This window comes from Protopterus annectens, chromosome 3.part1 (assembly GCF_019279795.1).
Source record: "Protopterus annectens isolate FY-2018-M chromosome 3.part1, PAN1.0, whole genome shotgun sequence".
NCBI lineage: Eukaryota > Metazoa > Chordata > Ceratodontiformes > Protopteridae > Protopterus > Protopterus annectens.
In genome coordinates, this window is record NC_056732.1 from 980,267,492 (window position 1) to 980,285,218 (window position 17,727).

Genomic DNA, 17,727 nt, shown 5'->3' on the forward strand with positions numbered 1-17,727 from the left:
AACATTAATAAATTATGAAACAGACCATATCCTCCTGGATCTAAGGCCATTTCCTTTTGTTGGTCTTTTGATGGCAAGCAGCTTTCCTGTTTGGTGTGTGCCCAGCCAGCCAGGCAGTAGCCTCTTCTGGTGCTTTTTTCAAGAGACTGTATACTAGATCCATCTTGGAATCTGCCACTTGGTCTTCTGATCACACTTTTACCAAACATTATAAGTTGGATGTCATTTCCAGGGCCAGGAGAGGATTTGACAAGGGCTGTCCTTCATGATTTTGTGGAATGCTCTTCTCTGCCTTCCTCCTTTCATACTTTATAGTAGCTTTTATCGTCTCCCAAGTATAAATAATACTGCAACAGTGATGAGGAAGGGCATAGTGTAGTTGTATAAGCTCTTACCATAACGGTAGATGTCCTACTTCTCATCGGTGCAGTATTCAGTCCCTCCCTCCTGCCCCCTTCCATTTTTCTTTTGCCTTATTTCTAGTTGAGGGATTTTCTCTTAATCCTTCTGTCCTGTTTCCCTTCCTGGATGAGCATGTGTTTCATTTGGGTTGCTCTGGTTCTCCTGGAGCACTTCTGTTCTCAGGATTGGGCATCCGTACGTCACGTATGTGTCTTGCATCTTGCACATAGTACACGTTTCTGACATACAAAGTCAGGAATGTATAAAGGCTTTATTATGCTGGCTGGGCATTAGGCTGTCTTTGGCAGGATATAACGAATACTGCATCTGTGAGAAGTAGGACGTCTACTGTTATGGTAAGATCTTACACAACCGTACTTGCAGGAAACTGAGAGAATCACCACTACAGTACTGCATAAAAATACTTCAATGCAAAAGAAGCGATTTATTACTACAAATCTCCCTATATTTTTAGTCAGTATCATTTTATGAAAACAGTCCACTGAAACTGAAGCATGACCTCAAGTCCCATTTTCAGACATTGTTCTCTTGTTTCTTAGTCTTCTTTACACAAAAGTTATGTCCCGGACTTTGTTGCTTTCCTTGAAGTTTGAAAGTTTACACATGTATCATCTCTTCTTTTTCCTGGGGTCGTACATGTTAACTACATCTTGTATACAGTGGCGGATCCAGGAATTTACAGAAGGGGTGGCGCAGTCTGAAAGGTAGGCCAGTGAGAAAGGGCTGGTAAGTAAAACACTGGGATTTAGTGGACTGTTAAAAGGCCACTTTGAAATGCTCTGACAGCATGTATGAAAAGGACATCTATGTATTTTTTGCTGTTTCAGCAAGGTTGCTTTGAGCTAGACTTGTGTGCACTTTCTTGCTATTACTTCACCGCTGGTTGGCAGTATTGAGATTCAAACCACATTGACTCCAGACATTTTGGCATCACAGTTTGTGGCATCCTGCCATCTGTAGGTCACTCTGGAGACAGTGTTGTCATCCTCTTTTCATACTAGTGGCAGTGATGCCATTCTGTTCCCACAATGAGCAGGGGCGCACTCTAGCTTTTCACCCTTTACTGTCTACCTAGATTATGGGCTTTTTGGCGAGTTGCATATGGCAGAATTATAGTAAAAAGCATACTCCTTCCAAGTATATAAACCAGCAACTGCTGTTCATTTTTTTCTCTTCCTGACTGCTGGTGTCCAGAGAGTTAATTGAACCTGGAACAGTACCACTGCAGGTAACACTGTATATACTCTACTGCTGCTCCATCGGTCTGCAAGCCCACCCCCCACCCCCACACACACACATGCACACAAGTGTGAAAGTCGTAATGTCCTGGATTTAGCTGCCTGGATTATGCAAACTGTTTTATTGAAAAGAAAGAATGAAATACTGTAGAGGTATAGAGATCTGGATGGCTGATGGAGCATTTTGTATCTTTATTCCACTCATCTGCAGCTTTTCACACTGCATCTTTAGGTGCTGCAAACACATGCTGGATGGATTATGATGTCTCCCTTCATGCCAAGCAATTAAGATGCTGCATATATGTAAAATACAAGATCATCCTGATGTGATATGCAGGGCTGTTAAATGTATGCATGTGCTATGAACAATACAGTATGCCATCTGCACAATTGTTTGGCAGATCAAGATGAACACCTCAATATAACAAACAAGTCTGTCAAATGCATGTGGTACATTCACTGTAGCATAACATTCACACAAGTATCTGGCAGCACTCCCATATTTAATTCCATGTATTATGTCCCGGAAATTTGCAATAATAATTACAGCTGTACCACACACAAACATTACTTTTTTTGCACTGTGTTTCAGTTGCTTCGGTTACTTTCCTAAAGTTCATGGAGGCGGTCTTTAGCATATGTCATCAGTGATCTTACATTGTAATTACTTAACAATTACTAAATCATTTAAACAAGTCTTCACTATATGATGTCCAGAAATGTATTTATATTAAATGAGGAGCCTCTGCTGTGCAAATGACTTGACATAAGTAATATCAAGCAAACAGCATCTGTAAATACAGTCGCAGGTATATACTAGGCTAATGACTAGGGCCCTTATAAGCCTAGCCACGCAATCCAATCCTATCCACTCCAATCCATTTGTGTTCTCATGTATCATGTGCATTTATTAAGAGGGGGTATGTTAGGAAGTTTCTAAAAGCTATGTGGTGGGGTATGTTAGTTTGCATATCCCTGCCTGCCTCTGCCTATCAAAGACATGGGGGCCAGACCAGGATTGAATTTCCAATTTCCCATCAATTGGTCTTCATTTTTGCTTTTTTTTTTCAAGTAGGAAGGTGTTTAGAAAATGATATAGGATATAAATTAAAATCAGTTGAAGTGTCAGTAAAATTAATGAAATGGAAAGCAGAAACAAACCCTCAAATAAGTTATGCATAATAAAATAACTGCATACAGAGAGCACTACAGAAGCAGCAAATCTGAATACCTAAAATACACTTAGAAAAAAACATGACTACCTGAAAACAGACCTCATCTAGCATTTTCATATATTTGTATAAGTTATGCTATTACACATTAAGTTAAAGGAAATTATTTTATATGATAAATTTGCAAATTACCCAACAAGCAGTTAAGACCAGGGAAAGAGTCTTAAGCTGGATATAGTCACAAGACCTTCATATTTAACTTCTTTCCTCATAATGCCTGGACAAAAACAAAAATAATGGGGGGACAAAGGCAAAACATTAGGGTCAATTTTCAAATATTACTCTAATTCACATAAAACAATTACAAGAACAGCAGGTTTTGCATCAACGTGCATTTTGTAAACAGTAAGAAGTATGAAGCTCTAACATCTGGCATTATTGACTGGCTGTAATCCTCAGTGATTTACCAGAAAAGCGAACTTTACAAGAAACAAGGCAAATGATATGATACAAAATCAAGCCAAGTCTGCAAAATCTGGGGAAGTTAATATTACATGTAAAGTTGGTGGTGTGAAAAGAAAACAAAGCTGTATATTATATAATACCATGTAAAGGGAGTAAAATCTGTCAGCACAAAGGATAGAGTCTGAACTGTTAATGTACTACTTCCTGTAACCAGAGGTACAAGAAATCATTCCTTCTACCTACAGTTCCCCTGCCATTTGACTATGAGCAAATCACTTACCCAAGCCATTCTCCTGGGTCATCCCAGAATAAGGATAATTGTGTTTGGTGGCTTGTCTGGTTAACATGTGTATAAAAAATACAATTTTAAATCAAAATAATATTAGTGCATGGCAAATCAGAAACACATCCCTATGTTATATATTATATATTATAAAACTAATACAAACTGCATACACCATATATTGTAAAAGCAGCAAATCAGAATGCTCAAAATATACTTGGCAAAAGTAAATTGACTCAAAAATAGCATTCCATTATACACCTAAGTAACTTAACTACTGTTATGCTGTTAGTCACATAACATGTTACAGGAAATTAATTTCCTTTGCTAGATTTACCCACAAGAAATTAGAAAGACTGAAAAGATTTAGATGTAGAGGAATTCCATCCTGGCTGAATACAAATCAAGCCTCTTGGGTGAAAAAAAAAAACAGCAGATACTGTTTACCTAACAAGTCTACAACAGAGACAACAGTTAGCATCAGAAAAGTTGACTTACTGAATTTAAAAATTCAAGAGGCAAGGTTGAGCAATAGACCAGCGACTTATTCCTGACAAACAATCATTCATATTGTATATCAAAGGGAACACAAAATAAGTTTCACACTTTACAAGCACAATCCATGCCTGAAATGCACTGTCACAAGTATGAAATAAAACCGAGAATAATGCATATTTTTATTCTATAAAATGTTACAAATCAGCACCTAGTTATTGTGCCAGTCAAGGAGAATACAATGCCTGCACGATTTCTGACTAGTTTTTTGTAGATAACATAAACACAATTTTAGAATGAAAGCACTCACCTTGAATGCCCTTTTAAGTTGTGTATGCTGTTTACATTTAATATGTGGTTACCAGGCAAAATCTGAAATAATTCAATAAAGGCACTTACACTTTATTAATTGGCTAACTAGATGATTTCTTGTACCTGAAAAATTAAATCCACAAAACTTCCCACTAGCTGCAGAGTTCCTCTGTTTCCTGACTTATTGCACTTTTAGAACTGCTTGAAAAAAAATACAAGAAATTCCCGAACAGCTTTTTCTGAGTAAAATAAAGAAATGCAAACGTAGCGTGTGCATGCTTCACTCCATCATAAAATTAAATACTTTCCTAAGTCTTCATGCATGTTTCATTTGGGCTGAAAAGTGAAGTGAAAGGCTCGGCTGAATAGCTATGGAAAAACTAAATAAATGCATAGGCGAATTCACTTGGCATTAGGTGCGACCGCAGTTTTTGCAAATAACCGCAAATCAAAAATGGCTAGCGCTATCACATTTAAAAGTATAGCAAATGAAATAGTGGGACTTCAAGGTGTAGTAATGTGGGGTTTTTTGTACAAGAAATGAACATATAGTTAAAAATGATGACAGTATACAAACTGTAGCAGCAGTAAACCAATAGCTTTAAATACCTCTGTCTTCTTTACCCTGCGTCTTATTTAGACAAGTTCCTCTTCTTGAGTGCTTTCTCAGTCAAGATGTGAGATGCAGTTGGAAGAGCCACTCAAGATCTTAGGATGGTCAGATCGTCTGACTGTCTCCTCCAATTGGGTCTTCCACTGGGACTTGTGACGCAAACAGCAAACAAATACATAGCGTACAATACAGTAAAATATCTGTGAGTTGAAATGGGAAAACATACTGCGGAAAGTGTTAATCTCTCAACTGTGCACTGCTTTGGTAGTACATTTTCCAATTTCAATCAAGACAGTTAAAATAACTTTTATTTTTATTTTATTATTTTTTTTTTTACTCAAGGTTGTACATTGGGTTCTCAGAAAAGGGGGAGGGTGTGCGCCCCTGCGCCAAAGCCTAAATCCGCCATTGGTATATAAGCCCTCTAGTGCATGCTGTGAACTCTACTGCTTGCCTTCTGAGCAGTTTTCATTCTCATTGTATGACTTTGCTGACATGGGGCTTCCAAAAATGCCTAACACTAAATAATGATCTCACCAACTGTCTAAAGAAGTGACTAGCATGGTCATTGGTCATCTCTTTCTTAGGAAGTCCAGTATCTGTTGTTCCTCCTTATTACCTTCAGACAATGGCATCCCATCTTAATTTATTTTAATCAAATTCTCTCTCCATTTTCGATTTTCGGGTTATTAGTACTGTTCCCAACATATATGCGTTTTTCCTCATTGTTTTCCTACTTTACTTGCCTTGTATCTAAGCACAGCTGGCATATTGACAATTCCCACAACTTTGCTGCAGCCTGTTTCATTGTTTTCTTTCTCTCTCTTATGTTAGTCTTTTACCACTGCAGTTGTAACTGTATGCTCATTAAAGTTTGCTACTCTCAGTAATTAAATATATGGTACCCATGTTGTTAGCTTTTTCACTATTCTAGAAACAGACTGACACATCCAACATCAGGACATTGCTTTTAAGCAATATTTTATTTTTCCTTCCATTTTCCATGCATATCTATCCATATTACTTACTTCCACTTCTGTTCTTGTATGCCATCTCTCTCATCTACCCCAGTGTGGTGATTCCAAACATAGATCTCAACCTCTTAACTCAAAAATCAGGGATAGAGCCAAAAATTGTCTCAATATCAGGGACAGAATTTAAATACTGCCTTTATGTACTCGAGATATAGGGTTTGTTTTAGTATGCATGTTCTGACGTACTGGAGGTGAAGTCCCTGAGACAAATAGCTGTATATACACTTTGGGACAGTTGAATAAATGAGGACATTGGAAACCAAAGTAGTCCCAGTTATGGTTCAGGCTTTCTTTTCTTTGTGCCATTGTTACTTTGAGGCACACATCTCATAGAGGCGGATTTATTTTTTGACATTTGATTACTGGGAAAGTCCAACTGGGTAGGAGCCCATTTTCAGCAGAGGCCTGGGAAGAAAAGCTCCAAAGTATTACAAAACATTTTAAGAACAGTAATTTTGCAGTATTTGTGTTTTGTACTTATCGGGGAAAATATAGCATCTCACACCGAGAAGGGACATAAACTATATTGGAATACAGCTGTACTAACAGTCATTTTTTTTTAACGTGGACTTTTATGGATTGTATATAGTTGCATGCAGTTGCCTAATATGTTTACATGTTGAACTTTTAATATTTTTGGTTTAACCTTACCTTATAAACAAAGAGCATTGTTATCCCAGCTAAAAAAAAAAGTTGATATTTTCTGTCATGAATATAAAGTTGCAATGAAACACGCAAGGATTCTGAAATCTTTCTGGAACGGTCATTTGCTTTTAAACCTCAATGTAAGGGTTAAACAGGGGAGTCTTACTTGGAGTAAGTGCTTCTCTAGGTTAGACTTTACGTGAGAAACTGTGGGACAGGGAAGGATGGTGCTGGGTTTGATTCTTACACGGGAAAATTGGCTGTTACTAATCTCTAAACCTGTGACTGTGGGGAGGTACAGCACTCCACCTTGGAAATAAGTATTGAGCATAGTCTAAGGCCCGAATGTAGATTGTCTTGAGTATTTTTGTAGAGTATTTCTGTAGTATTAGTTTGTTGCGGTATAGTCTAATTCTAAAAAAAGTTATAGCAGGGGACTTCACCCCTACCATGGACTCTGTATTAGATCTCGCCATCTGACTCAGCGTCATACTAAGGCTCAAAATATAATAACCCAAGCTTGTGTTCATAGGGGCCTGTTTGACATTTGGAGATTTCTCCACCATCAAGATGTGGAATTGCCTATTTATCCATACAGGGCAGCACATCAAGCAGGCTAAGCTATGAGCTAATTTCTAACAATGTAGCTAGTGTTGTAATACCACTGGTATTACACCAGTCCCACTAAAGGATTATGTGGCAGTCATATTCTCCATCAGTACTTCATGTTCAAGTGAGAAGTAGTTGTGCAGACTGGACCCTCTCATTTTCAAAGAAAATTATTTATTGGCACACATTAATACTTGTATACAGAGGTATTTCTACTCTAACCACCCCCACCCCGGTCAGTATGATCAATTGGTATGGTGAAATCAGTCAAAGTAGAACTGAAAGCAGTGCATAAGTGGGCTAAAACCCATTTGTTAAACAAATGGACTATGGTACTCCAAGCTGTTAGAATATGGAGTTAGTTAAGCATGGCAGGCTTGTAAGGAATGTTATTTTAGAAAGAGAGAGATGAAATTCAGTTTTATAAAACTAAGCAATACAGTTTGTATGTTAAAAAAAAGGAATGGAGCACACCTACATTTAGAGCATGTGGCCTTTTTGTAATTGAGCCACAGGGAACGAACCCTAGAAAAGTGTTAGCCTATAGAACTAAACAATGGAGAACATTTACAAATATCCTGGAGATCTACTTGAAAGAGAATAAAATTATTGTTTTATCTGATGATGCTATAAATAGAGAATGTAAATATGTTGAACAGCTGTGTAGTGCACATAGGGTACAGGGGAATACCTGACTACATTTAAGAGCTTCATGCAAAAACTTGACATCCCTCACCTGCCTCCTGAGGGTCAGGGTGCACTTTTCCATTTCTGTTCATAAGGAAGAGATGTTAACCATCATTAAAAGGATACTTAAAGGGAAGCACCAGGACCAGGTGGTCTTAGTTGTGAACTTTATAAAGAATTAAACATCTAGACTTGGGTTTAAATGAAGTATATTGGATCTTCCAGTCAGAAGGTAGAATTAGTACATCATCTCGGACCTAAATCTGTTCTCCTTAAACCAGAGAAGCAAACAGATGAGGTGGCCAGTTGTATCCCGATATCTCTATTGAATATTGATGTAAAAATATATATAAAGATTCTGGGTAGTAGTTTGGCTCCATGGCTACTCCAGTTGGTATCACGATCACAGAGTTGTTTTGTCAAAGGCTGCAGCAGTTCAGACCGTTTGTATCCCTGTCAAGTAATGATGCCTACCAATAGCCATTGTCACTACAGATGGGCACCAGGCAATGATGCGCCCCCATTTCCCTGTCCCCAACATTATTCCTGTTGGCCATAGAACCCTTACATATTTTCTTAAAGCAATGGTGTCTGACATTTGGCTTGGTAGTGACTATGGAAGTATGGCTTCTGCTATTTGTCTAATTTTAATAAGGAATCCTTGCCATGATCTGGAAATAAAGATGAAACATTTAAAATCTTTGCCATGGTTTCAGACTTAAAGGTTAAGAACTCCAAACATTACTATTCCAAGTAATAAAGCAACTGAGCACCTTAAAGCAACAGGCATATGAAAATAGCAGGCAAGGCAGTTAATTTCCCACATTTGAAGGGTAAAGGAATGCAGTGGCTTTCAGATTTGACAGCTAAAGCTAGGGAGATATGAGACTTTTACCCCCCCTTTCAGGAAAATGGAGAATAGAGACCACTGTATTTTGGAAATGCCTCCAAATGCAATATTCATTCAGTAGATCTCCTTTTCATGATTGGGTCAGAGAAGCACTTTCTTGTAACTGCACTTCTAAGTAGATGTATAGGAGAGGGAACCAGAGAATCTATTATTAAAGCCACGATGATGTACCACCAGCTTCTCGGCATTGGATAAAGAACACCTCACAATATGCAGCTACTGTATACGAGACCTTTCTTCGTGAGGATAAGAAACAAAAATACCTACTGTATGTTTGTGAGAGCAGTGTACTATTCATCCACAGTGGTTATTGGTCTCCACATGACAGTGGCCCTGTATATGATTTCCTAAACCGTACAACAACCTCCAAGTTTTGGGAATGTCCTCACATCCAGTCGTTATAGGATAGGTTATTCCAGTTATTAGCAGTGTGGTGGCAGGTTCCAGTTCCATGTACGCAAGAATTTGTCTTTGTTGGTTGAACCATAATCAGCGGGCCCTTATGTGTATTATCACGTGGATGGATTCTGCAGCTTGCAAGTTTAGTATGCTCCCCCCAGAAGTGAACTGGACTGAGGTGCAGTTATGGCTGTAAAAGAAGAACAGATTTTTCTCCAGTATGAGTCTGGGGCAAAGCTCCTGATGTGGTTTGAATAATTCTAACTCACCAAAAGTTCCCTTGGTGATTTATGGAACAGATGTCCTTCCATATCACTGTTGCAGTATTCATAACTTGTGGAATCTCCTGCCAAGGATAGCCTAATGTTTGACCAGCATACCAAAACCTTTACCTGTTATCAGCATCATACGTATACTCCCCATGTCAGCTTATGGCATAAAGGTGACATATGGATGATCCAAACTCAAAACTTCCTCGCCGCCAGTCCAAATGGCATAGTTTAACATCAGTCTGAATGCTTTTCACTATGTTGGTTTTACTGTGCCTGTTGTAGATAAGTGCCCCATTGGGGTTCTTTTTCTTTTACTTTACCTTGTATTTGTAGAGTTCATGTCATCCAAGAAAGGGAAAGGAAAGTGTGGGAATCAAGATTCCTCATAAACGTCATTATGACAAGTGTTTTTGTCTAGGCGCTTCTCATAACCTGATTCAGTGCTGTATTTTTCAGGTATTTGTTACAAAAACTACATCTGATTATATCCAATGGATCTGGGGAGATTCCCCAGATCTTATTTAGGGAGGAGGTTCCTAGTAACCTGATTTGAGTTTAGGCAGTGTTTAGAGCCACCAAGGTCTGTTAACTCTGACGTTCCCCTTAAGAAGATACAGAAAACTAAACATTTCCCCCACTTCCATTGATTAAAAAAAAAGTGTGTCAGGATTTTACTGGTCTTTTACTCCTAAGGACCCTGACTTTTTAGCTTTGGATTTTGGATTATGGCTGTTAAGAGGAGGAGTCCTTAAGCCCAGACTGTCCTTTAGAGGACTTGTCCTTTGAGGATACAGTGGTACACGTGATGAAGCATTTTAAGTGGGACTGCTCCCAGGTCTCCGACATCCAGAAAAGGTATTATGAGTCGTTTCAAATGGACTCCTAAGCCTTCTGCTGTTGTTTTGGTTGCTCTGCTTTATACTTTTTCAGCTGCTTCCTGACTCCTGTTTACCAACTTCCTGCTTCTTAGAAGCCTGATTGTTTTATAAAGTGCGTTAGGATTTCAGGTTCCTTTACAAGTATTGTTTTAACCCAGCTGTGGTCTGTGTCTCTGCTGATAAGCCTTCCAGGCTTTTGCCTTCTTCCAGACTTCTTTCCTCTGACAAGGATAGACGAGTTATGGAGAGGGTAGGGAAGAAAATGCATACTTGTACTACTGGCATTTCATGAATAAATTACCAAACTCACATGACCAGATGTACTTTATCCCTTTTGTCTCATACTCTGGGGGGGGTCAGTCTGACCTGCCTGATTTTGAGGCCAAGTCCACTGCTTTTTCCTTAGTGGGCTCAACTTCTCAGGTGACTTGTCACTCCAAGTTTAGCTGCAATGCTGTTTGATGCATCCTCTAGAGCTGCTGGTTTAGACTCTGACATGAGATTCCATTCTTGGCTTCTTCTTCAGGCTTTTAGCCTTTTGATATTAAGGCTAAGTTTCTTGATGCTTCTTTGGATAATCAAAATTTCTTTGGTACTGTAGTTGCTGAATTATTTAAGACATTACAAGACCAAGGCAAGGTCATGATGGATCTTAAGCAGATTTTTGTTTCTCCTGTTCTTAAGTTACAGCGAAATTATCCTGCTAAAACTGCTTTTGTTCGAAGATGGCCTCAGTAGCCTTCTAAAGGGAAGAAAGTTCCTAGGTGTATTTTTTCTGACAAAACTATTCAGATACTTAGACCCCAAAAACCTACTTTTCAGGACAAGTCTGCCTCCATCTGACATTCTGCCCTTTTTCCCCTTAGGCTGGTTCCCTTATCTGTCAGACATTTTCTCTGTCACTCCCTGTTTAGCAACAGATTACTACAGACTCTTAGGTTCTATCAGTCATCTGTCAAGGCTATTTTATGCTCTGGATATCCCTCCCTACCTTTTCAGGTGCTCTCCAACCCTTTTCAAACCAAATTCCTAAGTTTTCAAGGTGCTGCAGAGTCTACTGGATCAGGGCTTCATTCAGCACGTTCAGAGGTCCTAAGGGGGTACAGGGTTTTCCTGGATATTTCTGGTCCTCAGGAAAAGGGGAGCCTTGGGGGTCTGTCCTAGACCCACCCTTTCTAAATATATTTCACAAGGTACCCTCCTTCAGGATGCTATCCCTCCAGACACCGTTTCCCATCTTGCTTCCTCGGCCTTTTGGTTTCTCTACATTCGAAGGATGCCTATCTTCATATTCCCATTCACCTTCTATTCAAGATGTTATGTTTGTCTGTTTCTTCCTCTCATTTTCAGTTCTCTGCTTTGCCCTTTGGTCTTTCCACAGCCCCAAGGGTATTCACCAAGTGCCTGGCTACAGTTATAGCTTTCTGTGGGCTTAAAGGCATACATATATTTCCTTGTTTGGATGACCACCTTAAGATTTCTTCTCCATCCATGCTTCTGCAGGATCTGTGCTTTATCAGAGTCCTTCTGCACAGTCTGGGTTTCACTATTAAACTCCAGAAATTGGTCCTGTCCCCTCCCCAGGGTCACATATTTCTGGGTTACTGGATTCAAACTGTTCCAATGCTGGCTTCTCTGCCTACTCCCAAGGATCTTTCGCTAACAATCTACTTCAAGTCTTTATTTCCTCTCTCTCTCATTTGGCACATATCCTTCACCCATGTTTCCCTTTTCAGCCTCCTCCCCTCTGTCTCAGGAACTTTACAAATGCTTCAGATCAGGGATGGGGGCTGCTTCTAGCAGCCTTGAGGGTTCATGGTCTCTTACCCCCCCACCCCCATCAACGACCAGACCACATCAACATAAAATGATGCAAGATCTTATTCTTGCTCGCCAGGCCCTCCACTCTCTGGTCTTCAGGCCCCTTAAAGGTCTGTACAGACAACACCACAGTCATGTGGTACATCAGCGGGGTAGGGGGGTCACAAGGTCTTATCTTCTTTGTAGACTAGCCCTTCAGGCTTGGAATTTCTCTCTCCAGCAGCAGATTTCTCTCGAGGTGGTTTGAATTCTTTGTGGTAGACTCTCTGAGCAGGTCCAGGGCACAACCTCACAAATTAATGCTTCACAGAGAAGTGTTTCTGGACATAGTTCATCGGTAGGGTATTCCTTAAGTGAATCTGTTTGCCTCCCCTCTGAACAGACAGCTTCCTTCCTTCTTTTCCAGAGTCCCGAAGTCTTCTGGCTTGGAAGGTGGACACCATCTCTCTTTTCCGAAAAGGGATAATCCTGTGTGCTTTTCCTCCTCCTCCTCTTCCAAGGGTCCTGCACAAGATTGAAGAGGACACTTCAAGAGTCTTGCTGGTGACTCTCTTGTCCCAGACAGCACTGGCTCCCCTTCCCATTTCATTTAGCAGGGAGCAGTCATCACAAGTTAACACATCGAATGGATCTTCTCACACAAGACAAGGGGTGTTTCCTTCACTCTCACTTGTCAACACTTTGACACTTTGGGTGATAGGGTTTTAATCCCCTTTTGACACCAGTTTTCTGTGGACATGCTTGGGTTCTTCAGGAGGACAGGAAACCCAGTACCAGAAAGTCATATATTTCCAGGTGGAAGAGGTTTTCAGTTTGGTGTCTCAATCTTCATCAAGATCCTTTTTCAGTGGGTGTCTTTGTGAACTGTTCCATGCTGGCTTGGCATGCTTCTCTGTTAAAGCTGACTTGTTAGCAGTTTCTCTTTATCTGCCTTTGAATCCACCATTGGTTTCTTCGTTTGAGGTTGAACAATTCCTGAATGGTGTCTTCCACATCGGGCCCCCAAGAAAACCTATCCCTCCTTCTTGGGACCTTAATTTTGTTTTTGAGAAATTGACTCAAGCTCCTTTTGAGCCTGCTGCTGCTTCTGCTTTGTAACATTGCACCTGGAATACAGTTTTTATTAGTTGCCCTCACCTCTGCCAGGAGTTTCTGAACTCCAGGCCTTGATGGCAATTTTCCCTTTTTTGACCAGGCCTTGATGGCAATTTTCCCTTTTTTGATTTTTTATAGGAACAGGGTGTTTTCGTATGAATCCTTCTTTTATGCCTAAGGTGGTCAAAAAGTTGTCCTTTAATCAGTCTATGTACAAATGTCAGATTTTACAGGCCGACACATACCCACGGTCAGTACAAAGGATAGAACTTAACTTTTTGGCCTAAATAAAAGCTTATTCTTATAGCATTTTAGTTGCTTATTCTGTGTCTTATAACATTTAGGTATTTTAGATACAGAATAACTGTTTTATGCAGCTGTTACATAAAATATAGGAAATAATTTTGTCCTAAAATCTCAGGACATTTGCCATTTTTACAATTTTTTGTCAGGGCACAACTGCCCAAAGAGGGGCTGTCCCTCGCAAAGTGGGACAGGTGGTAACCCTATCCAGAGTCCTTTTTTTTTTTTTTCCTTCTCTGCAGTCTGCTAGTGAGAAGGTTCTGCACATCTTGGATATTCTTTTCATACCAGGACATTGGGTTTGGCAGTTTCTAAGCAAACCATTTCCTCCTGTATTTAGAAGGTAATTTCCTTCTTCTGTTACCTTCATGGGAAGTGGCTTTCTGTCTTTGCTTGGGACCATTCTACCAGGGCAGTGGCTTCATCTGGAGCTTTTAAGGGTTTAGACACCAGTTCCATCCCTGAAGCTGCTACTTGGTCTTCTGTGCACACATCCAGTAAACATTACAAGTTTGATTTCAACTTTTTCAGTTTCCAGAGCCAAGGTGGGATTTGCCAAGGCTGTCCTTCATGGTTTTGTGAAGGGTCCTCCTTTGCTGCCTTCCGTCCATTCCTTACAGTAGCTCTTGTACTCTCCCACAGGTTAGGAATACTGCAGCAGTTATATGGAGGGACATAATACAGTTATGTAAAATCTTACCATAACAGTAGATGCCCTTCTGGTTGCAGTATTTCAATTCCTCCCTCCTCCCCCCTTCTTCCTTTTGTTTCTACTTGGAACATCTGTCTGGCTGAGGTGTTTTAAACTTTCTGTTAGGAACCTCCTTTTTCCTTGGATATTCATGTTCTGTTTTCCACTGGGATGATTCTATTTCTCCTAAGGCACTTCAGTTCTGTGTTTGGAGCATCCATACATTGCCTTCATGCCCTATATTGTTACGGAGAGCATACATCTGATGTAATACCCTGGTAATAGGTAAAGGCTTTGGTATGCTGGCCAGACGTTAGGCTGTCCTTGCCAGGAGATCCTACAGGGTATGATTACTGCAACAGTGAAGAGTAGGACATCTGCTGTTATGATAAGATTTTACACAACTTCACTTTTTCTTTTCTTCCTACAGGGTGAAATAGGTAAACATACTTAACACTTAATGGGTAGGATTAGGAAAATTGTTTACTTAGGGTGTGTAACTCTTAGGTGCTACAGTGGCTGATAAAGCTTCCAGTCCTATTTAGCTTTTTCTTTACTTTATTGAGAGCAATGTCTGCTTGTTGTAGTCAGGGTGAGGGTCTTTGATATTTTCTAAAAGCTGTTAAGGTAGCCAGGTTGCTTATAAAAGCAAATTTAGACTCTGCTGGGCAAGGTCTGAAAGTAAAGCAGAGGCTAGTGGAAGTAAGATGATGTGGGAGTTATCACAGGCTAGTCAGTGAACATGATATGAGCATTCTTTAATCAAGAGAATAGACATCTCGGTTTAACCAGGTTATACTAACAGCTGATGCAATGTTGGAGTCCATTGTGGAGAGTAGGCATTTGTCATTGCAGGTGACATATAAGGTCACATCTTAAGTGCTTAATATAAGATGCTGCAAAAATGCTGTCACATTGGCAGACTGTGTTCATAGTGTTCAGAGAGGAATCTGATCAGTCACGTAGGATGGTGGAACCTTTGAATAACTTGTAAGAAATTATGGCTTGCAGTTAAACAGAGGAATTTAAGTACACATGGGACAAAGTGGAAGTGTTATGAAGAAGTGGCAGGTACATACAAAGCTTGTTAGGCCATTTTCAGCTTGTTCATAATGTATGCTTGAATGTTCTGTACATGTTGAACATGAAAAAGTACTGTGGAGTTTAATGACATGACAACAGTTCACTGTGTAGTAGAGTAGATTTGTCCAGTTACTGTGCTATGAGGACTGAGAAACTGCTTATGAGTATAAAGTGTGTAGTTTAGTTAATAAGACCGTATGTAGTTATGTAGTTGAGTAATTCATGAAGCTTTCAAGACAGTTTTGTATTTTTTTCTTTGTTTTGTATCTGATTTATCCTTTTTTGTACTATTTTATTTTAGAGTATTTCAACTTTTTCTGTACTTTTCGTATTTCAGAATATTTAATGTTTGCTTGCTTTATCTTTTATAGTTATTTATTCTGTCACCTTTTCCTCTGGCATAGGTCATGGCTGAAAAGGGTCCCTTGGGTCAGTTCACCTATGTTGGTACCACATGAGTAAGTTAGAAGCTGGAGGCAAACCCTTAAGGAGCATGGAGCTACAGACCAGGCTCTGTCAGGGAGACATTTGTTACTTTGATAGCTAGGTGGGACAAGGACACTTGTGACATGTCAGGCTTGTTTCTGTAGTAATGCACAAGTCCATAGTACTTACTCAAGAAGTAGAGCAGCAATAGAAGAATGAGATGCAGAAAAAGCAAATATGAATGCCGCTTGAGGACAGTGTGCATTAATATGCATTAATGTACCACTGAAGTAAGGCATTAAAATAAAAAATAAGGCATTTATAGGCAAATGAAAGCATGAATTAAATGGTAACATAGGAATTGGGAGCCACCAAGAAACAGTGAAGTGTGCATTGATGTTTGTGGATGCCTTTCTCTCTCTGCAGTTTGTTTTGGTCAGTGGTGTTAATGCTGTCATTGCATGTGTAGCATCATGATTGTTTTATGAATGTTCCCATTGCAGAAAAAGCAACCGCTTCCAGTGAAGATGAAGTACAGCAGTCTGATATATCATCTACAGGCCAAAGTGTCATTGACAAGGATGCTCTTGGACCAATGATGCTTGAGGTAAGTTTGACCTAGATAGCTGTCATTAGTTCTGTAGATGAAATGGCAAGACTGCTAAAGAATTCAAAATGTCAACTCCCAAACTAATTGAGTTGTATATGTTTTTGGATTAAGTAATATTGATGATCTACAAAGAACTGATTTTTTTTTTCTGCTGGCATAACGGTATGATTGCAGAGATTTTGGGTGAGGAAAAGCACTAAGTCCAAATCCAGCCAGCATGCATTAATGTAGTTCTCCGCAGTATGCAGTAGTGTCTGTCACATGCCTTCACAGAACAGCATTATCTGCCATGATGTCTTGATATAAAGGAAGGTTCACAAATGCCTTTGTCCAGACATTTCCCTGTTCTGTCAGAGTTGTGTGTGACCTACATGCATCTACTATGGGACAGTTTTTGTCCTTTAGTTTGAACCCTAATTTAATGCCCATCCCTGAGGATGGTGGCCATCAGGCTTTTTTATATGCAGATCATTTTGGAGCATAGGTAGATTTTTCACCTTATGCTATAGTAAAGATCCAAAGCAAGGGTACTGGATTTCTACAGTTGGCTTATTGCACAAATGCATTGTAAAAGAACTGAGATTTATTGTGCATTCGTGAGCAACTGGGTTAAACTGCTTGAATTTCTTTAGAAGAAATTTGCATATCTTTCATTTCTTTATAAACGGCAGTTTGCAGCAGGCATTTTGTACATATGACACACACAATAAGTAGCATACAATACCAAAACCCTTTTCATGAGAGAAGCACATTATCCCCTTCTGTCCATTTCAGCTGATGAAAATGCTGCCATCCAGAAGATGTGACCCAGCAATTAGAAGCTTTTCCAAAGCACCGAAACATTTTTCTTTCTTCCATGATGCACGTGCCCTCTCTGAATCCTCAGATTTGTTTTGCACCATAGCAATCAGACATGTTGTCCATCAGTGCTTGGATAAGTCCTTTATTTTGTTGTAGATTACTTCTAGAATCTTTTTCCTGGTGTTTATTTTTTATTTTCTTCACTTTCTACAGACAATAGTTACAAATGTGTTTTTCTTCTCTCCTTCCCACTGTCATGACTAGAAACCTGGGGCCAAGTTTAATATTTTTGGCTGTTTATTATTGTGCAGGAATTGCTGTTTCCTTGTGAACTGTTACTGCTGCTGTCATTTGGGTCCTAGTGTTGGTACTAATAGTATTTTAGTAGCTGGTGATTGATTTTTGTTTTTTTTTCAATACTATGGATAAGGGTTTCAAGAAGTGTTCCCACTGTCACCACAA

The 17,727-nt window shown here is 39.6% G+C and overlaps 1 protein-coding gene across 2 annotated transcripts in view; it reads left to right on the forward strand.

The window, feature by feature from the left end:
- Positions 1–17,727, forward strand: part of NCOA2 (nuclear receptor coactivator 2) — a 1,980,807-nt gene that overhangs the window by 667,911 nt on the left and 1,295,169 nt on the right. For both annotated transcript variants that reach the window (XM_044067155.1, XM_044067157.1), the window contains exon 6: positions 16,358–16,461. In XM_044067155.1, the coding sequence (XP_043923090.1) occupies positions 16,358–16,461 (104 nt within the window). The remainder of the gene's footprint in view (positions 1–16,357; positions 16,462–17,727) is intronic.